The sequence below is a fragment of the Crocodylus siamensis genome, chromosome 1 (genome assembly GCF_052110815.1).
Source record: "Crocodylus siamensis isolate JL-2025a chromosome 1, ASM5211081v1, whole genome shotgun sequence".
In the NCBI taxonomy this organism is placed as follows: Eukaryota; Metazoa; Chordata; order Crocodylia; family Crocodylidae; genus Crocodylus; species Crocodylus siamensis.
Genome location: NC_143395.1, coordinates 360,346,818 through 360,369,872, shown reverse-complemented (window position 1 = coordinate 360,369,872; position 23,055 = coordinate 360,346,818). Strand labels below are relative to the sequence as shown.

Below are 23,055 nucleotides of genomic sequence, written 5' to 3'. Positions count from 1 at the left end.
TTTAGGGGAAGTCTGTAAGGTTAAATTGTAGGATGATAAAATGATTTGAAATTGTATTAAGAATGTGTCAGTACCTTGTTTGTTGACTGGAGCATTTGGGTACTGTCCGTTAGCTGATGTATTAGGGGAAAACGTCCCCTTTATATCAGGTTTGTTTGCTTTTCAGAAATCTGTTTTTAATTATGATTTTAGTGCAAAACAGTTCCCCTTGGTGATAACAGGAATTAAATATGAGGGCAACAGGTATAGGCAAACTGAGGTATGTGATATGTTTGACTGTTTTGCAAGGTGCTATAAATGTTGGCTCCATGTAATTTGATACAAGGTTGGACAGGCAAGCTTAATGAAGGAAAATAGACAGCAATGTGAAAGAACTGGAATTTCAAGTCTAGCTGAGTAATAGCAGCCTGCTTCATTGGATTATGGCTGTTCATACTGCTGACAGCTGACAGCAAAGAGGCAAGGAGTATTGCCTAGTCTGCATTGGTTTCACATTGATTTCAGAGGGGTAAAAGGTAAGATTACTTACATTTAAGAACAACAGAGAAACTCCATAGTAGATGCTTATAATATACTGTGATGTGACTAGATTTGTGGGCGTCTATGATAATAGTGCAGAAAAAGCCAAACTAATGTTCAAAATGTTTTCTAATGGTGCACATAAATGAAAGTAAGCAAAGTCAGTTTACAAAGGCAGCTCCCTAGAAGTCATCAACATTAGTGTACATTGTAGAAGAAAATGAGTAGTTCCAAGGAGTGATGCTTTTTTGTTTAACAGCGCTTTCTTGATAGTCCTGGATGCCAATCTTGATAGTCCTGGATGCCAACAAAATGGAAGCATGACACCTTGCATTAGTTGTAGAGGTTGTGCTTTAATGCAGTATTCCACTTCTGTTTAAGTTCCTATAGCAGTTCTTGGGGGAGTTCTACTGGCTGATCTGGGCTTATCTAGGTCTGAGCAGCCAACCTTGCCCTGAATGAGAAACTTTGACAAGAAAGCATTGGAGATAGGTTTAAAGTAAAATTTCCTTCTTTGGCAGTTTAAAAACATGTATTTTAGCATGATCACTCCTGTGAGAGGCTAATAAAACAGCCTATATGTTAGGTTGACAGCATGAAGTATTTCTCAGTAATGAATTATTAACAGCTGCCCACAATGGTTAAAAAAAAGAAAAAAGTTATTTACCATGTTGTGAGCTAGACAGTTTTGTGATGATTTTAGCGTAAAATAGTTGGAAGATTAATTCTAATACCTGGTAGAGGCTGCTTATTGATAACTAGGAAAGTATGTCACCAGAATAGCTACCACAACCTCCCCCACTCCTTTTTTTACTTTAGCAAAGAGGATGCCTCTGTGACTTATTATTAGATGATGCTTGTTATTAACAAGTCAGTTACCTTGGATCCAAATCCTTCTGCTGCCTTTACACTGACAGACCTCTTTACATTGCAAACGTTGGGATTTGGCGTGGCTGCAAGCATCTCTGTGGCAACGTGGGGCTCCCTGCCTAGCCACAGTGCTAGTTTCCCCACTTGCCTATGGGCATGCCACCCATCCGACTCTCCTGCCATGCCTTGTTGGTAATTAATATGATGTTAATTAAGGCGGGAGGCTGCCCATTTTATGCTAGGGGGTGCAATCTGTGGCTCTGTACCTCCCCTACACTGCAGCCCATGCCACACAGATGGCATCTAGATGACAATATGCTCCTGGCCTACAGCTGGAACAAGCTTAGGCCTTGTTGTCAGGCCTCAGACACACACACTCATACCACCCTCCTCTCACTAGGGCCTCACACACTCCACCCCCTCTCACAGGGTCTCTCGCGTTGACAACTTATACTGCCTTGCTCCCTCTTTGAGTGGGCCCCTTACGCCATAGGCTTTTCCTAGTTCATACCTTGGGTAGTAGACATACCATCTTTTGGGTCTCTCCTGTGACCCTCACTGGAGTAGTGGCCAGCCAATAACCTAACCAGGTCTGATCTTGCTCTGGCCCCTTCCGGGGGCAACTCTATACATATAAACATACAGGGTTCTCAGCCCTTTGGGTTTTCCCTCTTCACTGGGGCTCCTCATCTCTGCCCCCTTACTGGGGCCATTCCTCACTGGGGTCCTTATTTCCACCTCCTCACTGGGGTTCCACACTGCCCCCTTACTGGGGCTATTCATTGCTGCCCCCTTCACTTGGGCTCCACACTGCCCCCTTGCTTGGGGCTACTCATCTCTGCACCCTTCACTTAGCGCTCCACACTGCCCCCTTCACTCGGGGCCACGGGGCTTCCCTCCCCGATGGGCTCAGGCGGCTGTAGCTGTGCTTGGCTTCAACTTTCCCTCTTGGGGTCTTGCACCCCACAGGGCTCATGTGGCTGCAGCAGTGCCCGGCCACAACTGCCTCCTGTGTTGTGCAAACCCACCCGAAGGTGAGGGCTAGGGTTAAGGTGCCCCTACCTGCCTTTCACCAGGGTGATAACTGGCCTGGCATTTCCTGGGGGCTCCCACACCACTGAGAGCCACACCAGGCCACCCGCTCCCAGCAGGGTGCAGTTTTAGGTCATGCCCAGGACTAGGAGCCTCCAATCCATCCCCTACAGCTCCTTCCTTACCTCCAGGGTGTTCCATGAAGCTTTGCAGCTAGGGCATGTTGCTGCCTTGCCAGCCAGCAGGGAACTGAGCTGTTTATATGGGTGGCCAGAGATCTAAAATGGCTGCCATAATCAGGCACCTGCCAACTGCTTGGCCTAGGTCTTAAAGTGGCAGGCACCAACAGTGCCCTGCCACATACCTCCCCCCTTAAAATGGTAACTGGGGAGGTTTCCCCTGCTGCTCCTCCAAAGCAGGCTCCCCTCGGAGCCTGTGAGAGCCCTCAAGTGGTGAGCACCCCCAAAGGTGCTCCACCACACATCTCCCCACTTGGAATGAGATCAAGCATGGGTGTGGGAGATGGTTGCCTTCCCTGCTGGACACTGCACCAGCCTACAGCAGCCCCTGCCACGTGGTGAGCACCCCAAAGGTGCTCCGCCACAATCTCCCTGCCCGGTATGTAAAAAACAGACCTTCCCAAATGTTTACAGCATAAAGAGTAAGGAATACTGGGCATTATGGGAGAAAAAGTAATTTAGAGGCCTTTTTATTTTCCTCTCTTCATAGACTTAATAAACTGTAATAAGATCTGCCCACTCTGTTTTTTACAGAGGGGAAGGATTTGAATATGGAGTCAAGGGCTGTGATGAACTAGAATAGGAAACTTATTCCACACAGAAGAACTACCATACCAAATGAGACTAATGGTTATCTTTTCTGTCTTTGGCATTGGGCGTTATCAGTTGTTTCAGAGGAAAGTGCAAAAGTCTATTACTGACCAACTACTGTAGGAGGAGTTCTGCCTTTTATGGGAAGCTTGTCTCATATGTCAGAAGTTTGAAGTCTGATGGTTTGTATCCCTTTGGAATTTGTTTTCTTTTTACAAGCTTAACTAACATACGATTTTACATTTTTCCATGTAGTTGTCCATATAGACATCTCTAATACTCTTTGTAAAATTACTGAGCTCTTGACTCTATCCTATCTGTAGTAGTATTGAATCCCACCAGGCTTCATTTTATTTTTAAATTGCTTTCCTTTAGTCAATTTTAGTTTGCTGTTTTTCCATTTAATTTAATTCCCCTTTGTTCTAGTACTGCAAGCAGGGATAAATTGGAGAACCTGATGTTCCTTCTCCATGCCATTCATTCATATATTATTTATATTTATTTACATAGTATATCATAAACACAGAGATCTTGTGGGGGTGAATCCTGGGTGGGATGGCCCCAGTGGCAAAAACCCAGTTTTCATGAGGGTTGGCATACAGATGAGAGGAGGTTGGCATACAGATGATTCCTGAGAAACTTCGAGAGGGGTGGGAGTAAGGTCATTACTGGCCACTAAAATAGAATTGTACAAACCAATTTAGAAAGACAGGGCAAGCACTTATACATGTCCATAAGTCTTTCAAAAATGAAGAAGGCCTGGTCTGTATAGAGTGTGTCTATACAGACACACACTAATATAGTTATGCTGCTTAGGAGTCTGATATATATTTTTAAATAGCTATGCTATTTTAAGCACCTTTTACATCAGAATTGCTGCAACCTAAGTAGAGGAGTTATACTGCTTTATTGACATTAGGATAGTTTAAAGTGGTCAACACAGTTTTTTTGTTTAAACAAGGGTTTAGGACCTAAAGTTTTATTTTTCAGAAGTGACTTAGGCACTTTAGGCTCCACAATCTAATGGAAACTTAACAAATCTGATGCTCTGAAGTCATATAAACATTTTGAAAATTTTACTCATCTTATGTTTCCACATCTAACTTTAAATGTCAGGGGGATTGCCATCTCAACCACTGTCAGAGTATTTTGCAAAGCTGCATAACCATTTGACTTGTAAATCAGTAGAGCTGGATGAAATATTTTCAGAAAATAGTAAACTTTACACAAAAAGAGATGTGGTCATTCTCAAATGGTGCCAGAAATGGCAGAATAATTTGGAGATGTCCCTGACGGGCCTTCGTGAGTCACTACTAGGAGTCTGGCTCTCTGTGTCAGTGACCACTCCCTTTACCGGGCGTAGGTGTTACCGTGGTTGTTCGTCCTCCAGAGTCGCCAACCCCGCTCTCACCTGCCACGACTTGCTGTTACACTAGTGGGGCGGGGCTAGTTCACGGGTCCCTCGGTGGCCCAGGTCTGACTCGTCGGTTACACACGGGGCTCCTGCTACCCCTACACCCCGGCCTCATGCCACCTGTGGCCTCCACTTCCCTGTGCCTGCTCAGTGAGGGTCCTGCAGGCTTCTATAGTGGCCTTCATCTGCGAGTTTTCCCCAAAACCCTTGGGTCACTCCTGCCCTGACGTCGGTTCCTTCGCACCCTACACACCATGAGCTACGTGCCTCCTCAAAGGGTTCTACTGTACTGACTACCTCGCTGACCCACCACCAGCACCCTATGATCGTGCCGGGAGTAACGCCTCCCGGCTGTTTAGAGCTGCACCCCTTATCCTTCAGTCGGCGTCCTCTATTCTCGGCGGCAATCCCGCCCCAATCTCTCTCCCGCCAGATGATCCTTCGGCCTCTCGCCCCTCTTCAGCGATTCCCGCACCCACTGCCTCGGCACTTACTTCGGGGTGCTCTGAATCCTCCTGGGTGGTCTCAATTTTCCTTTGCCCACCCAATCCGGCACATCGAGATCTATCCGCCGGCGATTCAGTCATCGCTCCTTCTCTCCAGGCCACTGTCCTCTTCAGCACGCTGGCTCTTCGCCGTCCATCCCGCGGGGCTAGCATCAGGGACAGCTCGGATAGCTGTTTATTCCCCTTGCTATCCACTGCCTCCGGAGCGGTGGCCACCATTTTTAAATCCGCCAGCCGGCGTCTGACGTCATCGTCAGCTGCTGGCCACAGCTGTACACAGACGCGGCTAATGAGCCGCGCGGGCTCTCCCTCTGTCACGGCGTCTCTCTTGTCCTGCTTTCCCAGTAAGTTTTCCCTGCTTTCTCAGGCCTCGGGACAGGAGGGAAAAGGTTAGTGGTGCGAGTGAATTCACCAGTATGAGAGTAGGGTTTGGTGGCAGAGATTTGACCCCACATTTTTTCCTGCTTCCCATCTCGTGAGTGTTTTAATCCTGACCATGTGGAAAATCTTCCAGTCTCTTGTTTTACTGATGCTATTCCACCTTGTATAAATAATTAAATATTTACTGCTGCATAGTCTGGGTGCAGGGATCCTCCAGTAAGTGGTCATTTTCCATTCGCACTCTAGCTCAAGGCATATTTGCCTAAATTATACAAGGAAGAATGGCTTCAGCGGGAGGGATTGAAGAAGACCTCATGTCAGTATCCAACTCAGACTTCAATCCATTTAGTCTAATGTTAGGAGATCCTCCCTTTGAGGTGGGAGACCTTGGTTCAAGTCCCACCCCAGAATCAGCCAAGTCATTTAATTGCCATTTTGATTTAAACATTTCAGATTCAGTTCAGTCTGAAGCAATTTCATTCTAAATCTTTCTGGAATGAGAGAAATGAAACTTCTTGCTGCTAGTACTAAACATTTTGCAGCAGCCTTAGCTACACTGGGGGATTGTAGTCTGCCGTGTCTCTCTCCAGTGCATCTCATATGGGGATTCCTCTCTAGCCTCGCCGTTATTCTTAGGGCTGAACAGTTGGATTACTGGAACAACTTTGGGTTGGTTCACCAGGGGGCCTTGCCTGCCACATCTTTGATGATGATTGCCTTCAGATTGGGAGGACTATATTTTGGTCCCGTCTCATCTTAGCATCTCCCCTCAGTCATTCCTGCTATTCCGCCTTTGTGGGGCTCCAACCTTCCCTACACCATGCCTAATGACAACCTTGATGTCATCACCTGCATTGTTGAGGTTGATGTCCTGTGCCATCTTTGATGCTCGGGTTCCTGGAATATGATGGCCACTGCGTGTGGGAGATGTCACTATCCTGAGTGCTTTTCCCAGCCTTCTTCCTTTCCAGTTACGTGTTGTCTGGCCTCAGCTCTGGTCCGTCCCCCAACCGTTGCCTCCACCCCGGGCTTGGTACCTGCCGTCAATCTGTCTCGCCTGTATCCCGGCTCTGCCAAGTCCTGCCAGGCTTCAGTCTCTGCTGCTGGCTTCCTCAGTCCACACCAGCTCTGTAGCCAACTCCCTTGGCACTCTCTGACCCTGAGCTATTGTGGAGACCCCTTCCTGGGTAACCACCAGGTCCTCTCACTGGGACTGCTTGGCTTCCCTGGCTCCTCTGGGTCAGCTGGGGATGCCACTTCTGGTCCCCCCAGCTTGTCTTCTGCCAGGTTTTTTAACTTGGATCCGGGGGTTTGGCTGCCTAATTGATCCCAGCACGCTGTTATAAAGTGTGCCCACACCAATGGTGCTGTTGGCCCCGGCTCCTTCAGGCTCAGCTGTTTTTTTTCCTTTTTGTATTTTCCTGCAGCAGCTATGCCCACCGTGGTTTCACTTTTGCCACTTGTATCTCCCAGCATGGTGTCCCGCTGCCTCTGCTCTGTCTCAGGTAAGTCTTTTTGACAGGAATACAAGGGCAGATGGGGTTCCTAAAGCTACAGTCATATTTCTAACACAGTTACAAGAACCTGCCTGGAATAAATGTGAAGGAACATGAGAATTACTTTTCTCCACCAGGTCTCTTAAGTAATAAGACCAATTTTCAGGGAATTTAACAGTTCAAATAAGGCTGAAGTCCTTTATATACATAGTCTGAACCAAATCTTGCTGTATGTTACATATGCAGACTAGCAGAGACCATACTAATGAAGAAATATTCCTTGACACTATTATTTGGAAGCAAGGTACTTTTCATTACCTACATCCAGGCTGCCTGGAAACATTAGAGTAAGTAGTGGTTGCCTGAACTTTAGATAAGAGATTCAATATACTTTTAATCAAGTATTTAATTAAAATGTCCCTTCTTTGATGAATCTAAATAATCTTGACTTTTTGTGAACCCAGAGCCTATGGAAACAGGCCGGTTTCCAAATCGACGGTGAAACAGAGGCTGTAGATATTGGTAGTAATTTAGTTATTGGACAAAGAAAAGGATGGATCAGCTGCTTTTACCACTATTTATCTTGAGGCATTGTTGATTTTTCTAAAACGTTTTGTAACAGTGGACAGTCAGTAACCTTTAATTTGGTATATGTCTCCATCATGGATACCTTGTAAAGTATAGTTCAGGCTAATCACTTGTTCTTATGTGGAAATCTTGCATGTAGGGTCCTACAGTAGACTATTTTGTTAGCATTTCTTCTCAGTGTGTAAAGTATAAGCAGCCACTCAAGGAGATAATGATAAAGCATTTGGAGCTGTTCTGTCAGCAAACTGCCGATGCCCTTCAGCTCTCTGTTCCCTTTCCGTCGGTTCCAGGTTCTGCATTCTGATTGCGTTATGTAGTGTCTTACTGAGATAGGGGTTTGACTGAAACGAGCAGGCTCCACTTCAGTCTAGGCAAGAGAGAAGTGATGCCTGTTGATAGAGGGAAATATTTAGAAGATCACTGATCATGTGTCTGAACATCTGAATATTTATCCAACTTCAGCTGAGATGATTTGCTGCCTAAATCCCCAGGTGATATTGTCCTTGTCCAGTGTTTCTCAACCTGTGGGTTGCAACCCAAAAGTGTATTGTAGGAATATACTAAAGGGTCATGAGCAAACTTTAAAAATGGATTCTCCTTTAAAGGAGAAAAATGCAGGAAACCGTAGCTTTTCCCTTGCAGGCTGGCAGATTTCCAGCCTTCAAGTAGCTGCTTGGTGCTCCCCATACCCCACACATACCCCACCCTGCTCCACACACTCTCTCCTGCCCCACACACTGAGGGGCTGGGGCCTGGGGGTGGGGGTAGCAGGTTGGGAGTGAGGGGCAATGGGTCGGGACTGGCCATTGATGTTTACAAATGGGTCCTGGTACAAAAAAAGTTGAGAACCACTACCCTAGAGTTCCTTTAACCCAGGGGTGATCAAAATGTGGTCCATGGTCCAGATGTGGCCCACCAGGCCATTCTATCCAATCTGTGGGGCCCCTAAAAAATTTAGAAAATTAATATTTATCTGCCCCTGGCTGCCTGTCATGTGGCCCTTGATGGCTTGCCAAAACTCAGTAAGCAGCCCTCTGCCCAAAATAATTGCCCACCCATGCGTAACTCCTCCCCACATCCCTACCATGTGGCTGCGACACTATTTCATTTCTCTTCTGTTTTAGTAGTTAGTCCAACTTGGTTGCCTCCAGGCTGAAAGTAATAACATGTTCTGCTTGAGATTACTTATGAAAACCACTTGGAAGCTTCAGCTAATGCATAATTCAGCTCTTCATGTTCTATATGGGATAAGTGCTATTTAGTGCCTAATACCAGTGCTCAGTTCCACAGCAGAGCATTTAAGTTTGTTTTTAACTTTAAGCACGTAAGTAATCTCATGGACTTTAATGAGACTACTGGTATGTTAAATTGAGCATGTTGCTTACATGTTTTGTTGGATTGGGGTTTATATTCTAGTATTTTTCCCAGGGGTAATTCAGGATGTTTGTGAATGAGACTGAACCAGATTGGCTCAGAGATGTCCTCGTACCTTGCATCTCATCACTGGTTTCAACTGGGATGCTTGCTTTTTAAGTGCCAGGAACTAACTGTCCAAGAGTGGTAGCAGAGGTTTTTGATTTTGCAGAGCAGCTTTTTAATTTTGTTTGTGGGAAGTTGATGGGTGTTTGCTATGTCAGTGTGCAACACTGGGGCACTCTGTTGATAGGACTGTATTATTTCAATGCTTTTTATTTTGGTGCTTGAGTGCTGAGGCAATAAAAGCTCCACAAGGTAATAACCAGGGATCCTGGTTTTCTCTGATAAAAAAAATCCACAATTTTTGGATTTAAAATGTAGCCCAAAATCCACATTTTTGTGTGTGTGATTAAAATGAAAAATGTGGATTTTATGTTATTTTTTTAATCTGAAAATTGGGGATTTTTTTTTTGATCAGAGAAAACTGGGATGGATCCCTGGTAATAACCTCATGATATGAAGAAACAACTTGTTGATATATGAAACTGGAATTTGGAGCTTTAACCATATGCTGTGAAATACTGAGTAGCAAAATTGCAACATCACCCTAGAAACCAAGAATAGTTCTTCAACAGGTATCTTTTACCAGCTTTATTGAACTGACCAAATTTTGATAGCATGAGGCCTCAAGCAGGAAGGGTGTGCTGCATATTAGTACAGGAAGAAGTTGGAATGCCAGGAAAGAAAGCATAGAGTACCACTTTGTTCAGATCCTCTTGGGATATAGCTACTAGAAATGTATTAGGGTGCAAGCTGGCTGAGCATACCTTCTGCCAGGATAATCAAGGGGGTTGTTTCAAAGGCTATGCAGACTCAGTAGAAAAGGAGGATTTCTAAGGGGACTAAGGTAGTTTTTATTTGTATTTGGGTAAATGTTAGATAAAGGCTAGTACACAGTTCTTTTGTACTCTTTTATCATATAGGCTAGGGACAGAAGTTACATATAAAGTGATCAGTAACTGGTTTAAACCTGTAACATAACAGAAGTTGAATGCATATAAACCAGTTTCAAAATGGCTGAAACTGGTTTAAGATAAATCTGGTTGAATATAGTATCAGACTTAACTGATTTAGGTCAAACTGGTTTATGAAACTTCTGTCCCAGACTCCTTTCTAGTTCAACTTAAATCAGAGTTCCCAACATCCCACCATTTTGCAGCCCTGGGCTGAGCTATGCTGTCTGCTCTAGAGAGCAGGGCTAGCCCTGCCCCTCTGCTCCCTAGCTGGAGTAGTGAAGGCTGTCTCACTGACCTCACTGGCTGGTCCACTGGCCCCCCCAGGCAAACACCTGCTGGGGCTAGGGAGGGAAGTTAAACTTCCCTTCCCCTGAGTACAAAGCTGGCCTGCCCTGCTTACTTAGTGCTGGCTGCAACTGTGGACAAAAATCCCAGAGGCACCTGGAAGCAGGAAGAGGAAGTAATGAGCAACCCTGCAGAGTCCTGCTGCTGTAAGTCTGGAGTGCAAATTTCAGAGACCTTGGGGGCAGCAGGAAGAGGAAGCAAATACACAGCCCATGCTGGCTACGTGCCAGAGAGCTGTGCTCTAGCATCCCCTGGCTTCTGGCTTGAGCCACTGCAGGCATGCGACTGCATTTCCTGAATCAAAAGTGAATGTCTGTTCATTTGCTTATTGGGTCAATCTTTGCGGCTTAAATTAACCTGCAAAGACTGAATCAATTCAGCCTCAGGGTTTATGACTGTCTGTACTTAGCCATAAAGTGTTCCTGTTTCTGTTTTAGTTTCATAGATTTCATAGACATTAGGGCTGGAGGGGACCTCGGGAGATCATCGAGTCCAGCCCCCCACCCAAAGGGCAGGAAGTCAGCTGGGGTCATAGGATCCCAGCAAGATAAGCATCCAATTTACTCTTGAAGGTGTTCAATGTAGGTGCTTGAACTACCTCCAATGGCAGACTGTTCCAGACCTTGGGGGCTTGGACAGTAAAGAATTTCTTCCTTATGTCCAGCCTGAAATGGTCTTGCAGGAGTTTGTGACCGTTCGACCTCGTCATCCCTTGGGGCGCTCTGGTGAACAAATGTTCCCCCAGATCCTGGTGGTCACCCCTGATAAACTTATAGGTGGCCATCAGATCACCCCTGAGCCTGCGCTTTTCCAGGCTAAAGAGTCCCGTGGCTCTCAGCCTGTCATCGTAAGATCTGTTTTCCTGCCCTCTGATCATGCGTGTGGCTCTCCTCTGGACTCTCTCAAGCTTCTCCACATCCTTTTTGAATTGTGGAGCCCAAAACTGGACGCAGTACTCCAGCTGCGGCCTCACCAAAGCCGAGTACAAGGGGAGAATGACGTCCCAGGATTTGCTCGAGAAGTATCTATGGATGCACGCCAGCATTTTGGTCGCTTTACTAGCCGCAGCATCGCATTGCAGGCTCATGTTCATCTTGTGGTCAATGATGACCCCCAAGTCTTTTTCTTCTGTAGTGCTAACCAACGTAGCACTGCTGAGCCTGTAAGGGTGCTGCAGGTTTTTCCTCCCAAGGTGGAGAACCTTGCATTTTTCGGTGTTAAACACCATCAGGTTCTCATCCGCCCATTTGCTGAGCTTGTCCAGGTCAGCCTGGATCACCCGCCTATCTTCTGGCGTGGATGCTTTGCCCCAAAGTTTGGTGTCATCGGTGAACTTGGCCAGTCCACTCCTGACTCCAATGTCCACATCGTTAATGAAGATGTTGAACAGTATGGGTCCCAGGACAGAGCCTTGAGGGACCCCACTGGTTACAGGGCACCATGATGATTGACTGCCATCGATCACAACCCTCTGGGTCCGACCACGAAGCCAATTTCCCAGCCCGACGAAGCCAATTTCCCAGCAATTTCCTAGTTTATGATCAACAAGATGTTTTGATGCAAACAATAATAAAAGCAAAGGTATAGGTATAACCTTTTGGTTAAACAAAAAAAATAAGTTTTATAACCCCAGTGTCTTGAACTGTCCTGGTTTCGGTGAAAGGTTCTTCTTCTTTTATACATACTTCAATAATAGGGAAAGGAATGGCATGGCTTCAAGAGTGTATTTTTCACTGTTCTGCTATGCTTTTATTTGCTGATAGATGTTTAAGGCTATTTATTATATTAAAATCTCTAGGAACCACAAAAGGTGTAATGGATGGGTTTGTAGTAGACAGGTCTTTATTGTCTTGGAGGGAGGTGGTCAGTGGTGTCCCGCAGGGTTTGGTTCTTGGCCCTTTGTTGTTCAACGATTTAGATGAAGATGTGGAAAGCACGCTGGCCAAGTTTGTAGATGATACTAAGTTATGGGGAAAAGCAGTCATGCTAGGGGATAAGATGTGGATCCAACCAGACCTGAACAAGCTGGAAAGGTGGGCAGAGCAGAACTGGATCAATAAGGATAAATGCGTAGTGCTTCATCTGGGGAGAAGTAACCAACGACATGAATATAAGTTAGAAGGAGATGTCCTGGCCAGCATGATGGCTGAAAGGGTCTGTGGTTGATCACAAAATGAACATGAGGCGCCAGTGCGATACTGTAGGGCTAATAGCATACTGGGATGCATTAGCTGATGTGTTGCGAGCAGGGCTAAGGGAGCAATACTTCCTCTCTACTTGGCACTGGTGAGACCTCAGCTGGAGTGTTGTGTCCAGTTCTGGGCCCCACACTGAAAAAGATGTGGAGAATCTTGAAAGATCCAGAGAAGGACTACAAGAATGATTAAGGGCCTGGAGGACAAACCTTATGAGGAAAGACTAATGGATCTGGGACTGTTTAGCCTAGGGGAGAGAAGACTGAAGGGGGGGGGAGGGCGGGACTTGGTGGCCATCTATAAATATGTAAGGGGTGAGCATTGGGAGCTGAGAGAAAAACCGTTCACTAGGGTGCCCCAGGGGAGGACAAGGAGCAATGGCCATAAACTATTAGAGGATGGTTTCAGGTTGGTTGTAAGGAAGAACTGCTTTATGGTAAGACTGACCAGCTTCTGGAATAGACTTCCCCAGGAGGTAGTGCAGTCCCCAACCTTGGTAATCTTCAGGAGGAGACTGGACAGATACCTTGCTGGGATCATTTAATCTCAGCAGTATTCTTGCCCAGAGCAGGGGGCAGGGTTGGACTTGATCCTTTGAGGTCCCGTCCTGCCCTTAATTTCTATGATTCTATGACCTTTACAGTAAGAATGATAAGGATGATGGCGATGATAGTAGCAGTAAGACTAGATCCAGAAATTACTGATCCATGAGATAGTCTGACTTTACTGTCCTTGGATTTGTCCCATAATGTTGTTGATTATGTGGCTGTTTAATCCCCAGGTAAAGAAATTATGTACCTATTCAATTTCTAGGATCCATTTCTTTTTTCCTAGCAATCTGACATAAAACTATTTGTTATTATTGTAAAAATCTTAAAACTTGTTTCAAATTTATGTTAAAGTTCTGATCAAGTAAGGGCATTAATATGTGCAGAACCTTGGAGCCACACAATGTCTTGTTAATGTTGGTGGTATTTTGAACAGGAAGTCCATTGGAGGATCAAAGTCTAAGATAAAAACTTGTAAGTGATAAAGATATAAGTCTGGAATTTAGAACAAATGCATAAAGGCATAGATTATGGCAACTCATCCAGCAATTAGTGTAGTCATGTACAGAGACCTTGATTAGTGTCTCTCTTGGGGTTGAGACTAACATCAGATTATTTTCTGTTTAATTCCAGTGTATTAATAGATACTGGTTCACATTATGGGGAAATACAGTTAAGACCTCGATTTTGAAAATATTTTGATACTTCTGAGTGATAAGCCCAATGACATGTCTGAAGTGATCCTTCTGTCTCTGTACTCCTGTGGCAACTTGATAACAACAGGATGAAGTTGTTTCAAAAGTAATTTCTTTTATTAAAACAGTTAAGGCTGAGACATTCAGTAATAGCAAGTCAGAGCTTTGTGTTTTAAATTCTAAGGACCTGGACACACAACACCAGCGCAAGTGTTATAAAAGAGTATCTGCATGATGTATGGACCTATTGGAATCTGGTGTAGAATAACCCTGGGGGAAAAAAACGGGGGTACAAATACTTTGGTATAAAACACACTGGGGCAAGTGTTGTCTGTCCAGGGTAGCCATTCACTCGATGCAAACAGGCCATTCTGGTGGACAGAGGAGAAAGGACTAAGGCAAATGTCCTCTGTCCAGTCTGGATCCTGGTATAATTTACATCTGTTTAGAAACTGATGTACATTTCATTCGTGTTAAAATATTATGTGTCTAGTCTTTATGCCTCTAGAAGTTCTGGCATCATATTTAAAATGGTGTCGTATTACAAAATATAATTTTGTCCAAGGTATTTTATTTTAAAAGAGAAATGAGAAAAGATTGTCAAAGGACTTCTAACTTGCAGCTACAGCAGCTGTTTTTGGGTGCCAAGTTTCTGTTGTACACTTCATAGCATTGGGTCCATCACAAAAAAATGTTCATACCCAATTAAGTGTTTGGGAGGAAAAACATCTAAAATTAAGTGTTTGAATTTTACAAAAATATTGCTATAGTCTTTCTTCTTAGAAACACGTTATTATGTCTGTGTAAGAAAGTTGATGGTGTTGGATTTGGTAACAATAAACAACTATTTTGCTGAAATTAAGTCCTTTTTCCTCCCCTTTGACCCTCTATATTTTCAGAAGTACAGTCTAAATCCTTCAGTTCAAAAAAGAGGATACAGTTCTTTAATGTTTGCATGCAATGGTGGTGATACGTCCATGTTTTTGTTTCTTCTTGTTATTGCATTACAGGTGTAAAGAAGCCTAAATATAGGTATTTATATGTGGTTAATAAAGACTTCCCAAGATAAACTGGTAAATGTATCCTTAATAGTCAAGTGAAAACTGAAGTGCAAGGTTAAACTTATAAGAACCACGTCATCCATCAGTGGTTGCAAGTAATTGCTCTTCTCAGTTAAGAGTTATGTTCTGGCATCCGGGAAAGAATAAACATTAAGTGTTGACTTTCTAGGGAATGTATCTAGTAGTTAAGCAGATCACCTGAAAATCTGGATTATACTCCTGGTTCTACATCTATTTCTCTGTACTCTTTGCTACTCACAAGGATATTTTGCCTCTGAATTTTTACGTGTGCTGGTTTAGAACTGCTTTCTGTTAATAAATCTACATATTTTATTGAGAGAGAAATATCATGTCAGTAGGCTTTACACACTAGCTTCTATTCTTCTTTGTTATGCCTGTGGCCTCTGTGACATAACTGATGATTATGTGCCCTTTGCTTACACCTTTGATTTTTTGCATGGGAAGTCTGACAGCAAATTAAATAATCTCTTGCAAGTTAAGGAGGTTTTCACATTTGCAACATGGAAATGAGTATTGTTGTTCATTTGGTTGGGGTAACTGTTTTCAAACAAAATACTTTTGTTGGAGAGCTAATTTATCTGGTAGGAAAGATTAAACTACTTTATTGTGCTACTGCATCCTTTATTTTGAATGTCAGCATACAAGCTGCGGGGTGGCCAAGGTGAAACAAGATGGTTTCGGCCCAACTCTTAGCAGGCATGTTTGTATGAATCATGTTACTAAAAGTCACGTGTTCTGAGAGGGAGGCTTAGGACTAAATGGCCATCGGAGTAGGAACATTGTGATGCAGGCAGGGGGCATGGTACTGTCATAGCCTGCTGTTTTTGGGAAACCTCAGACACGAACTGATTTAAAAATGAGAAATATTGAAGTATTGAATACTAGAGTCAGAAAAATTCCTTCATTTACAGATGTAGTTCCCACTAATAGAACTGTGATGAATACATCTACTTAGGGCTATGATTATTCTCCTGGGGTGTATAACTGCAAATTAAACCATCGCATGTAAGCAGGGAGATTCTTATATTTGCATAATCTTGCATTTCCCAACTTTTTGGAAGAGAAGGATTGAGAAATTATATTAAATTCTTAGATATCATGTCATTGGCTTTTGGGAGTTTAGAAAACTACAATAGACACTCTGTCCCTGGGCTGTTGGATTTCTGTAAAGTTAGGAAGGTGAGCACATGACATGCTCCTTCCTATTAGGTTTCTTGCCAGCATGGAAAGAGCAGCAGTTTCATTCTCCATGTCTTACTCTATTGTAAAAACAAACCAGAGATTCTGTAGCCCTTCCATGTATGTAAATAACAGTTAATAATCATCACAAATGGGAGCAGGATTTAGCCAAAAGGCAATAAGAAACTTTCCTTTTGACTTGAATGGGCACAGTGTATAATATAATGTAGTATTTCGTAACTGATTGCTCTACATCTAATATATATCTGTGCTTTAGGAGACGTCTTAATTTAATACAATTTAAGGAAGTATACAGAAAACATTAAAATATGTGTGTCTAAATCTAGCATCTTAAATCTGTACATCGACACCTAAATATGGATGTTAGGTCCTAACTTTAGGTTTCTGTTTTTGAAAATGTTCACCCGTATTGTAATGTTATCCCTTTTGAATACATTTCTCAGCTCTTTCTAATCAGTCTGCTGAATGAGTCACATAATCACAAAAACTGAGTCACGTTTTTAGATTGTGAAGAAAATGTATTATAGCTTATCACTGCCGGATTCATTTTAGCCATGTCTACCTATTATTATTGCTGGATCCCCTAGAAATTAGGGAGATAAAAGCGCATACCCTTCAGAGAAGCTGTTTACATTCCTAAGTTGCATTTCTCTCTCTCTCTCTCTTTTTTTCTATTGTACCGAGCAGTTCTTTGCATGTTCTAATTTGCCATGACGTGGTCACTGCTGTTTCCTTCCTGCTGCTTACAAGCCTGTGCTAGAGATAAGGATAAGTTTACAGTGCATTTTGAGAAAAGAAGCTGAAGATCAACTTGGTGTAAGAACTAAAGGCTTTCTGATTTTAGATGGTTTTAAATACACTTTACTTTTTAAAATTCTGAATTTGCTTTATCTAGTCCACTATGAAGAGTTATTCAAGATAAAGTGGCATTTAACTGGCAAAATAACAACTTGGCAAATTGGATCTGCAAATGAGGAGGAGGAGAAGGTGATAGTACTTCGTGTATCCAGTAGCTGATTAGATTATTCTGGGTTTTTATGTTTTGCTATGAATTTTCTCTTTGATGTGTCAACTGAAAAATACACCTTAAATAATTAGCATAGCTCTTTGGGTTAGTTAGAAGTTACTAAAATATACTACCTTCTTTTTATTTTAATTTGGAACATTTTGAAATTAGTGTTCAGATTCCTGAAGCAAACCAAACAGTCTTCTGCGCCGGTGAAACAGTTTGGTTTTTTGTTTGCAGAAATGAGATCAGTAAAGGCACAGGAGTAGCTAGCTTTATGAGATCAAGAGGTGTCTCATGTATGAGACTGAACAAACTCTTTTATAGCCAGTACTGTTAGTTATAGTTAAGACAATTGCTTATTAATTGTAATTTTGTTGTTGTTTTTCAGTGGTGAAAGGTTATCCAAGTGAAAAGAACAATTCAGGAAAGGATTTCCCTGGTATGTTTATCTTTGAGAAGAGAAGAGCTCAAGAAGATTGACTGTTCAAGAATTATTAGCCCAGACACCTGATTTATTTCATGACCTTGTTTTTCTGCCCGACTGGGTTTTGGTGATAGTTTCCATCCTGCTACATTTAAGAGGATTTTTTTATGTGGAACTGAGACCTGGGAATGCTTTATTATGGCAGCAATTGTACAACAGAATGAGCTTGTGTTTGAATTTGCCAGCAACGTCATGGAGGATGAACAACAGGTATGGTACAATAAAAGAGGCCATATTAGTATAACTTAATGTATATTCTGTAGAGTTTATTTTTAAAAAATGATTTGGTTATTGCTGTAGCTGACCTTTTCAGTGTTTCAAAAGCTTACTGTGGCTTCCTGAAATGTGGGTGAGCAAAACAGAAATTAGTTCAAGCAGTTACGATTTCTGTGGTATTGCAGAAACAAAATATTTAGGACAAGAGCATCCTTTGTTAGTGGTTATTAAATGCTTACAGATCTGTGTCAATAGAACCCACTACTTGATACAGAACTTTGGTGGGGACCCTAGTGTTTTGGTCTGTTTAGAGAAAGGAAGTTTAATCTATCTAATGTGTTTAAATGAGATTATAAATATAGATAGCTTCAACTCCACAAATGGCCTGAAACACTGATAGAATGTTATATTGGACTCTGTGTGAGGTTTATAGGACATTTTCTGAACTGTATTGCCAAAGAGGTTGTTAGCTACTCAAATGCATGTGGGAATTTAAGCTCTAATAATTATTAAGGTCAATGCATGAAACATAAGGAACCACACACGTTTCCTTCATTACATGCTTCTCTAGTAGATCTATTCTAAAGTGTGTCCTATGCCTTAATGTACCCGAAAGTACAGTGAAGTAGTCCTTAAATACACATTGTACCTAGTAGCCTACGTTAGGGAGTGGCAAGAGTAATTTCTCTTAAGATTTCAAACCCTTTTAAAAGTAGGCTTTGTTATTTCATAATAAAACATTTTGGTAACATAGAATTGGAAAGGCAGTTTTCAAAGAATTACGAAATACTGTTGAGCTTACTGATCATATTTTTGAGTTTTCTGATAATATTTTTATAGTTTCTGAAAAGCACCTTTTTCCTGTCCTTCTAAAATAATATTTGTTTTGTAATCTTGGTTCTGATTTTTTTTTACATGACCTGCCATTTGGCTGTGATTGGCTAGTGCTTATTAACAATGTCACATGTTAGTTTCAATGAACTGAGTGCCCTCTATTTAAACTGTTAACTTAATTTTGGGTGGAGCTGTCAATGCAACTTCCTTTCCTGTATTTTCACACAGCTCATGGTAGCCTAGGGGATCAGATATAGTGGACAGCAAACCTCATTAATTACATCTATTTATTGGGTTTTTTTCTGTTCTTCCTCACCCAGGCAATGGGAGAGAGGTGGAATGCTGAGGAGGGGAGGGAAGTTTCATTCTAGTTTCATAGAAACAAGAAATGAGTTTGACATGTATTCATTCTGTTTAGGTCCCTGGCACACATTCATTTAAAGGTGCCATAGGATCTGATCCCCAGTCCCAGTAGCTGCATCTTCTGCCATGCCACATGTGCATGTGATTTTGGGATCAGATCCCAGTCTTACCCTTTCCACTTGTTGGTGCAGGAGAAGCCCAGGATCATAATCCTGATTCCATCCCACAGCAGCTGGCTGAAAACTGGGTCCCTGTAGCCTGGTGTGACTCAGGGCTGTCTGGGGGCAGGGGCTGAAAGTCAGCTGACTGTCAGCAGCTGCACTGGGGCAGCCATGGATATGCCAGACATTCGGTTTAAGGTGCCATCTGAGCCAGCCTTAAAAATTGTATGTGGAACATTGTTATGGCTGGTTGGCATTTTATGGTGCCTTAAATTGGGTTTATGTATGGCATCTTTGGCATTTATGCTGAGATTAACATGTTAATTGTGGCATAAATATAACAAGTATTGGCACCTTTACAGATGCATTGTGCTTATCTCCATTTCTGTAGATACCCACATAAAGTTCTTTAAAGAATAATCAAGTTGCAGATATTTCTGGAGGAAACTTAAGACCTCTTTAAAAAAAATCTCCAACTCCTGAAGAAATTTTGTTTAGGCATCAATCTTGTAACTCCAATAATTTGGGGTTACAAGATGGAGAAACATGGTAATGATTCTGCTGTAATGATAACCAAATGAAAGTTGTGGCTGAAAAGGTGACTTCCCAAGGGACCATTCCGCTGCAAGCTTCTTCCAGTTGGGCATGCTAAATAGTATAGGTGGGAGAGAGGAGGATAAATGTAAGGATGGTCATTGTGAGGAGGGCAAGGCTTATGCATAGAAGTATAAAAAAGAGGAGTTTTGTTCTATAGTAAAAGATTGAGATGGTTATGGTAGGCTTTAAAAGAGCAGGGACATGTAATACTATATTGCTGCAAAAAGACAAGAGATGTATCAGGATGTATTTATAACAGAGAGACTGCTGTAAGTCCATAGACCTGATGTACTGGAGACAGCATTGCTAAGTTTTGAGATTTGAGATAACTGATGAGGATAAAAATTGGTATTTTTGCTTATTATACAGGACAGGTGCTTAAAAAATTTCAGCTCTGAAAGGGCTTTTCATTGGTCCAAAACACTTTTTTCTAGTCTGGATGAGTTATGAAATGTTGGTGTCAGTTAATATTTTAAATTATTTTTGCTGTGTTGTTGAAAGCTAGAGTTTCAGAATTGAAGCAGTGTATGTAAGTTATTTATTTATTTATGTATTTTTTTATTTTTTTATTTTAAAAGCTGTGTGGTCTTACTATAGTATCTCATCCTGCCAGGAATTTTGGAAAAGTCATAAGGGTCTACATTCTAGTTGCATTCATGCTTATTATTTATTTTGCTAATGTCTAACTTAGTCTAAATCTACTTGTTATGAATCATTTACTAGTGAACATAATCCAGGAAGCATGAACTCGGACAGTGACATATAGTGCTGGGGGGTTGGATTTGTAAATGAGTTCACTTAAACAGGAAATATATTTCAGGCATTACTGGGTTTGTCCACTTCTACTTAGGGAGTACTGATCATAGAAGTAGGGTCGGAAGGGACCTTGTAGATCTTCAAGTCTGACCCCCCGCCTGGGCGGGAGAAAAACTGGACTCAAATGAGTCCAGCCAGGTAGGCATCAAGCCTCTTCTTAAAGACTCCCAGGGTAGCAGCCAGCACCACTTCCCTTGGAAGTTGGTTCCAGCTCCTAGCCGCCCTGACTGTGAAGTAGTTCTTGTGGATGTCTAATCTAAACCTACTCTCCGATAATTTGTGTCCATTATTCCTTGTTATGCCAGGGGGTGGTAGGGGAAACAGAGTCTCCCCCAAACCGTTCTGGTCCCCCCTAGTGAGTTTATAGACAGTCACCAGGTCCCCCCTCAGCCTTCTCTTGTGAAGACCGAACAGGTTTAGGTCCCGTAGTCTCTCATTTTAGGGTCTGCCCTGTTGTCCCTGGATCATGCGGGTGGCCCTCCTCTGGACCCTTTCAATGTTGTCCACATCTCTACTGAAATGGGGCGTACAGAACTGGACACAGGACTCCAGCTGTGGCCTGACCAGCGTCGCATAGAGTGGGAGGATCACCTCCTTGGCCCTACTTGACATGCACCTGTGGATGCACGACAAGGTCCAGTTAGCCCTACCAACTGTGACCTCGCATTGTCGGCCCATGTTCATCTTGGAGTCAATAATGACTCCAAGATCCCTTTCTGCCTCCGTGCTCTCAAGATGGGAGTTTCCCATTCTTTAAGTGTGCTGCTGGTTTCTACTGCCTAAGTGCAGCACCCTGCACTTGTCAGTATTGAAACGCATCCTGTTTATGTTAGCCCACCCCTGTAACGTATCCAGCTCTTGCTGCCATCTTTCCCTCCCTATTAGCATGCTCACCTCACCCCAAATATTGGTATCATCAGCGAATTTAAACAGGTTGCAATTCACCCTGTCGTCCAAATCGCTGATGAAGAAATTGAACAGTGCAGGCCCAAGGATTGAGCCCTGGGGGACTCTGCTGCCCACTTCCCCCCAGGTTGAATATGACCCATCCACCACCACCCTCTGAGTCTGACCCTTGAGCCAATCTGCAATCCATCTGACTATGTAGGCATCAATGCCACGGTCGCCTAGTTTTTTAATGAGGATGGGGTGGGAGACGGTGTCAAAGGCCTTGCTAAAGTCTAGAAAGACTACGTCCACGGCGACACCTGCATCCATTGCCTTTGTGACCTGATCATAAAAGGCAATCAGGTTGGTCTGACATGACCTGTCCCTAATGAAACCATGCTGGTTGCCCTTGAGCATCATTCCTGAAGCTGGCCCATCACAGATGTGCTCCTTGATGATCTTCTCAAAGAGTTTCCCTAGGATTGAGGTAAGACTGACAGGCCTATAGTTGCTCTTCCCTGATCTCTTCCCTTTTTTGAAGATAGGGACCATGTTAGCTATCTTCCAATCATCTGGCACCTGGCCTGAGCACCATGAGTGCTCATAAAGCTGTGCCAAGGGCCCTGCAATAACCCCAGCTAGCTCCCTCAACACCCTGGGGTGGAGAGCATCTGGACCCGCTGACTTGATCTATGTCTATATCTGTAGCTTTTTTTTTTTTTTGCTGTTGCAGCACCTAGTTGTGTAGTGTGGAAATGTGACCAGGGACAAATAACAAAAATCCCTTCATAGTCTGACAGTGGGAAGACTTAGCTTGGACTAACTATACTAGTAGATCCTGTTGCAACACTGCACAAATCACGTGTAAATAGGGAAGAGTTAGGTTATTTTAGGGGGAGGTGGAAGGGAGTATGTTTAGTCTGATACTGGGCAATAGCTTCTGCAGGCTCCTTTGTGGGCTCAGTTGCCTCCTCGCATAGCTCTTGCTCTACTCTTGACTCCATTCTCTCTCGTCCTCTCTTCCTATTTGCTATCTCACAGTTGGTCAAGAAGTTGCTGGCATAGATGATCCTGCATCAAATGGGAGGTTAGATTAGATGGCCTCTTGAGTTCCCTTCCAGCCTGTTTTCCTATGTTTCTACTTTATGGCAGCCACAGTTTTTTAAGTAGTACGCCAGACTCTCCGTCATCTCTGGATCAGGCCTGGTATTTCTTGTAGTATGTTGCTAATGTCTTGAGTGCCACTTATGGCTTTTTGTAATTCTAGGAGGGATCTCAACAGAAACCGTTTCTTCACTAAACAAGTGGCCTGTAAAGACTTCTGGGGGGTTATGACACAGAATAAGAGAAAAGTGCATGCAAGTACATTAGACACTGCATGTCTTAACTTCTGTCCCCGCTGTGTCTTGCCCTCAGTGCTCTCCTTTACTTTTGTGGAGAGTCAATTTCTGTCTTTCTGTCCTTGCATCTCTAGTATCATAGGGCCTCTGGGGTAGGCAACCATTTTACTTCCCCCTTCTGGGCAGGTTCTCCTTCAGACATGTTTTCAATTCC

General features: G+C 43.1%; 1 protein-coding gene across 6 annotated transcripts in view; it reads left to right on the top strand.

Annotated features, from left to right (window-relative positions):
• ELF1 (E74 like ETS transcription factor 1) overlaps nucleotides 1-23,055 on the top strand; it is a 120,389-nt gene that overhangs the window by 51,622 nt on the left and 45,712 nt on the right. For 3 of the 6 annotated variants that reach the window (XM_090024812.1, XM_090024769.1, XM_090024778.1), the window contains exon 2: nucleotides 17,531-17,836. In XM_090024812.1, the coding sequence (XP_089880938.1) occupies nucleotides 17,765-17,836 (72 nt within the window). In that variant the 5' untranslated portion in view covers nucleotides 17,531-17,764. Of the gene's footprint in view, nucleotides 1-497; nucleotides 516-16,931; nucleotides 16,950-17,015; nucleotides 17,121-17,530; nucleotides 17,837-23,055 lie in introns of those variants that run through there. The other 3 variants (XM_090024804.1, XM_090024795.1, XM_090024789.1) reach the window with 3 other exon arrangements.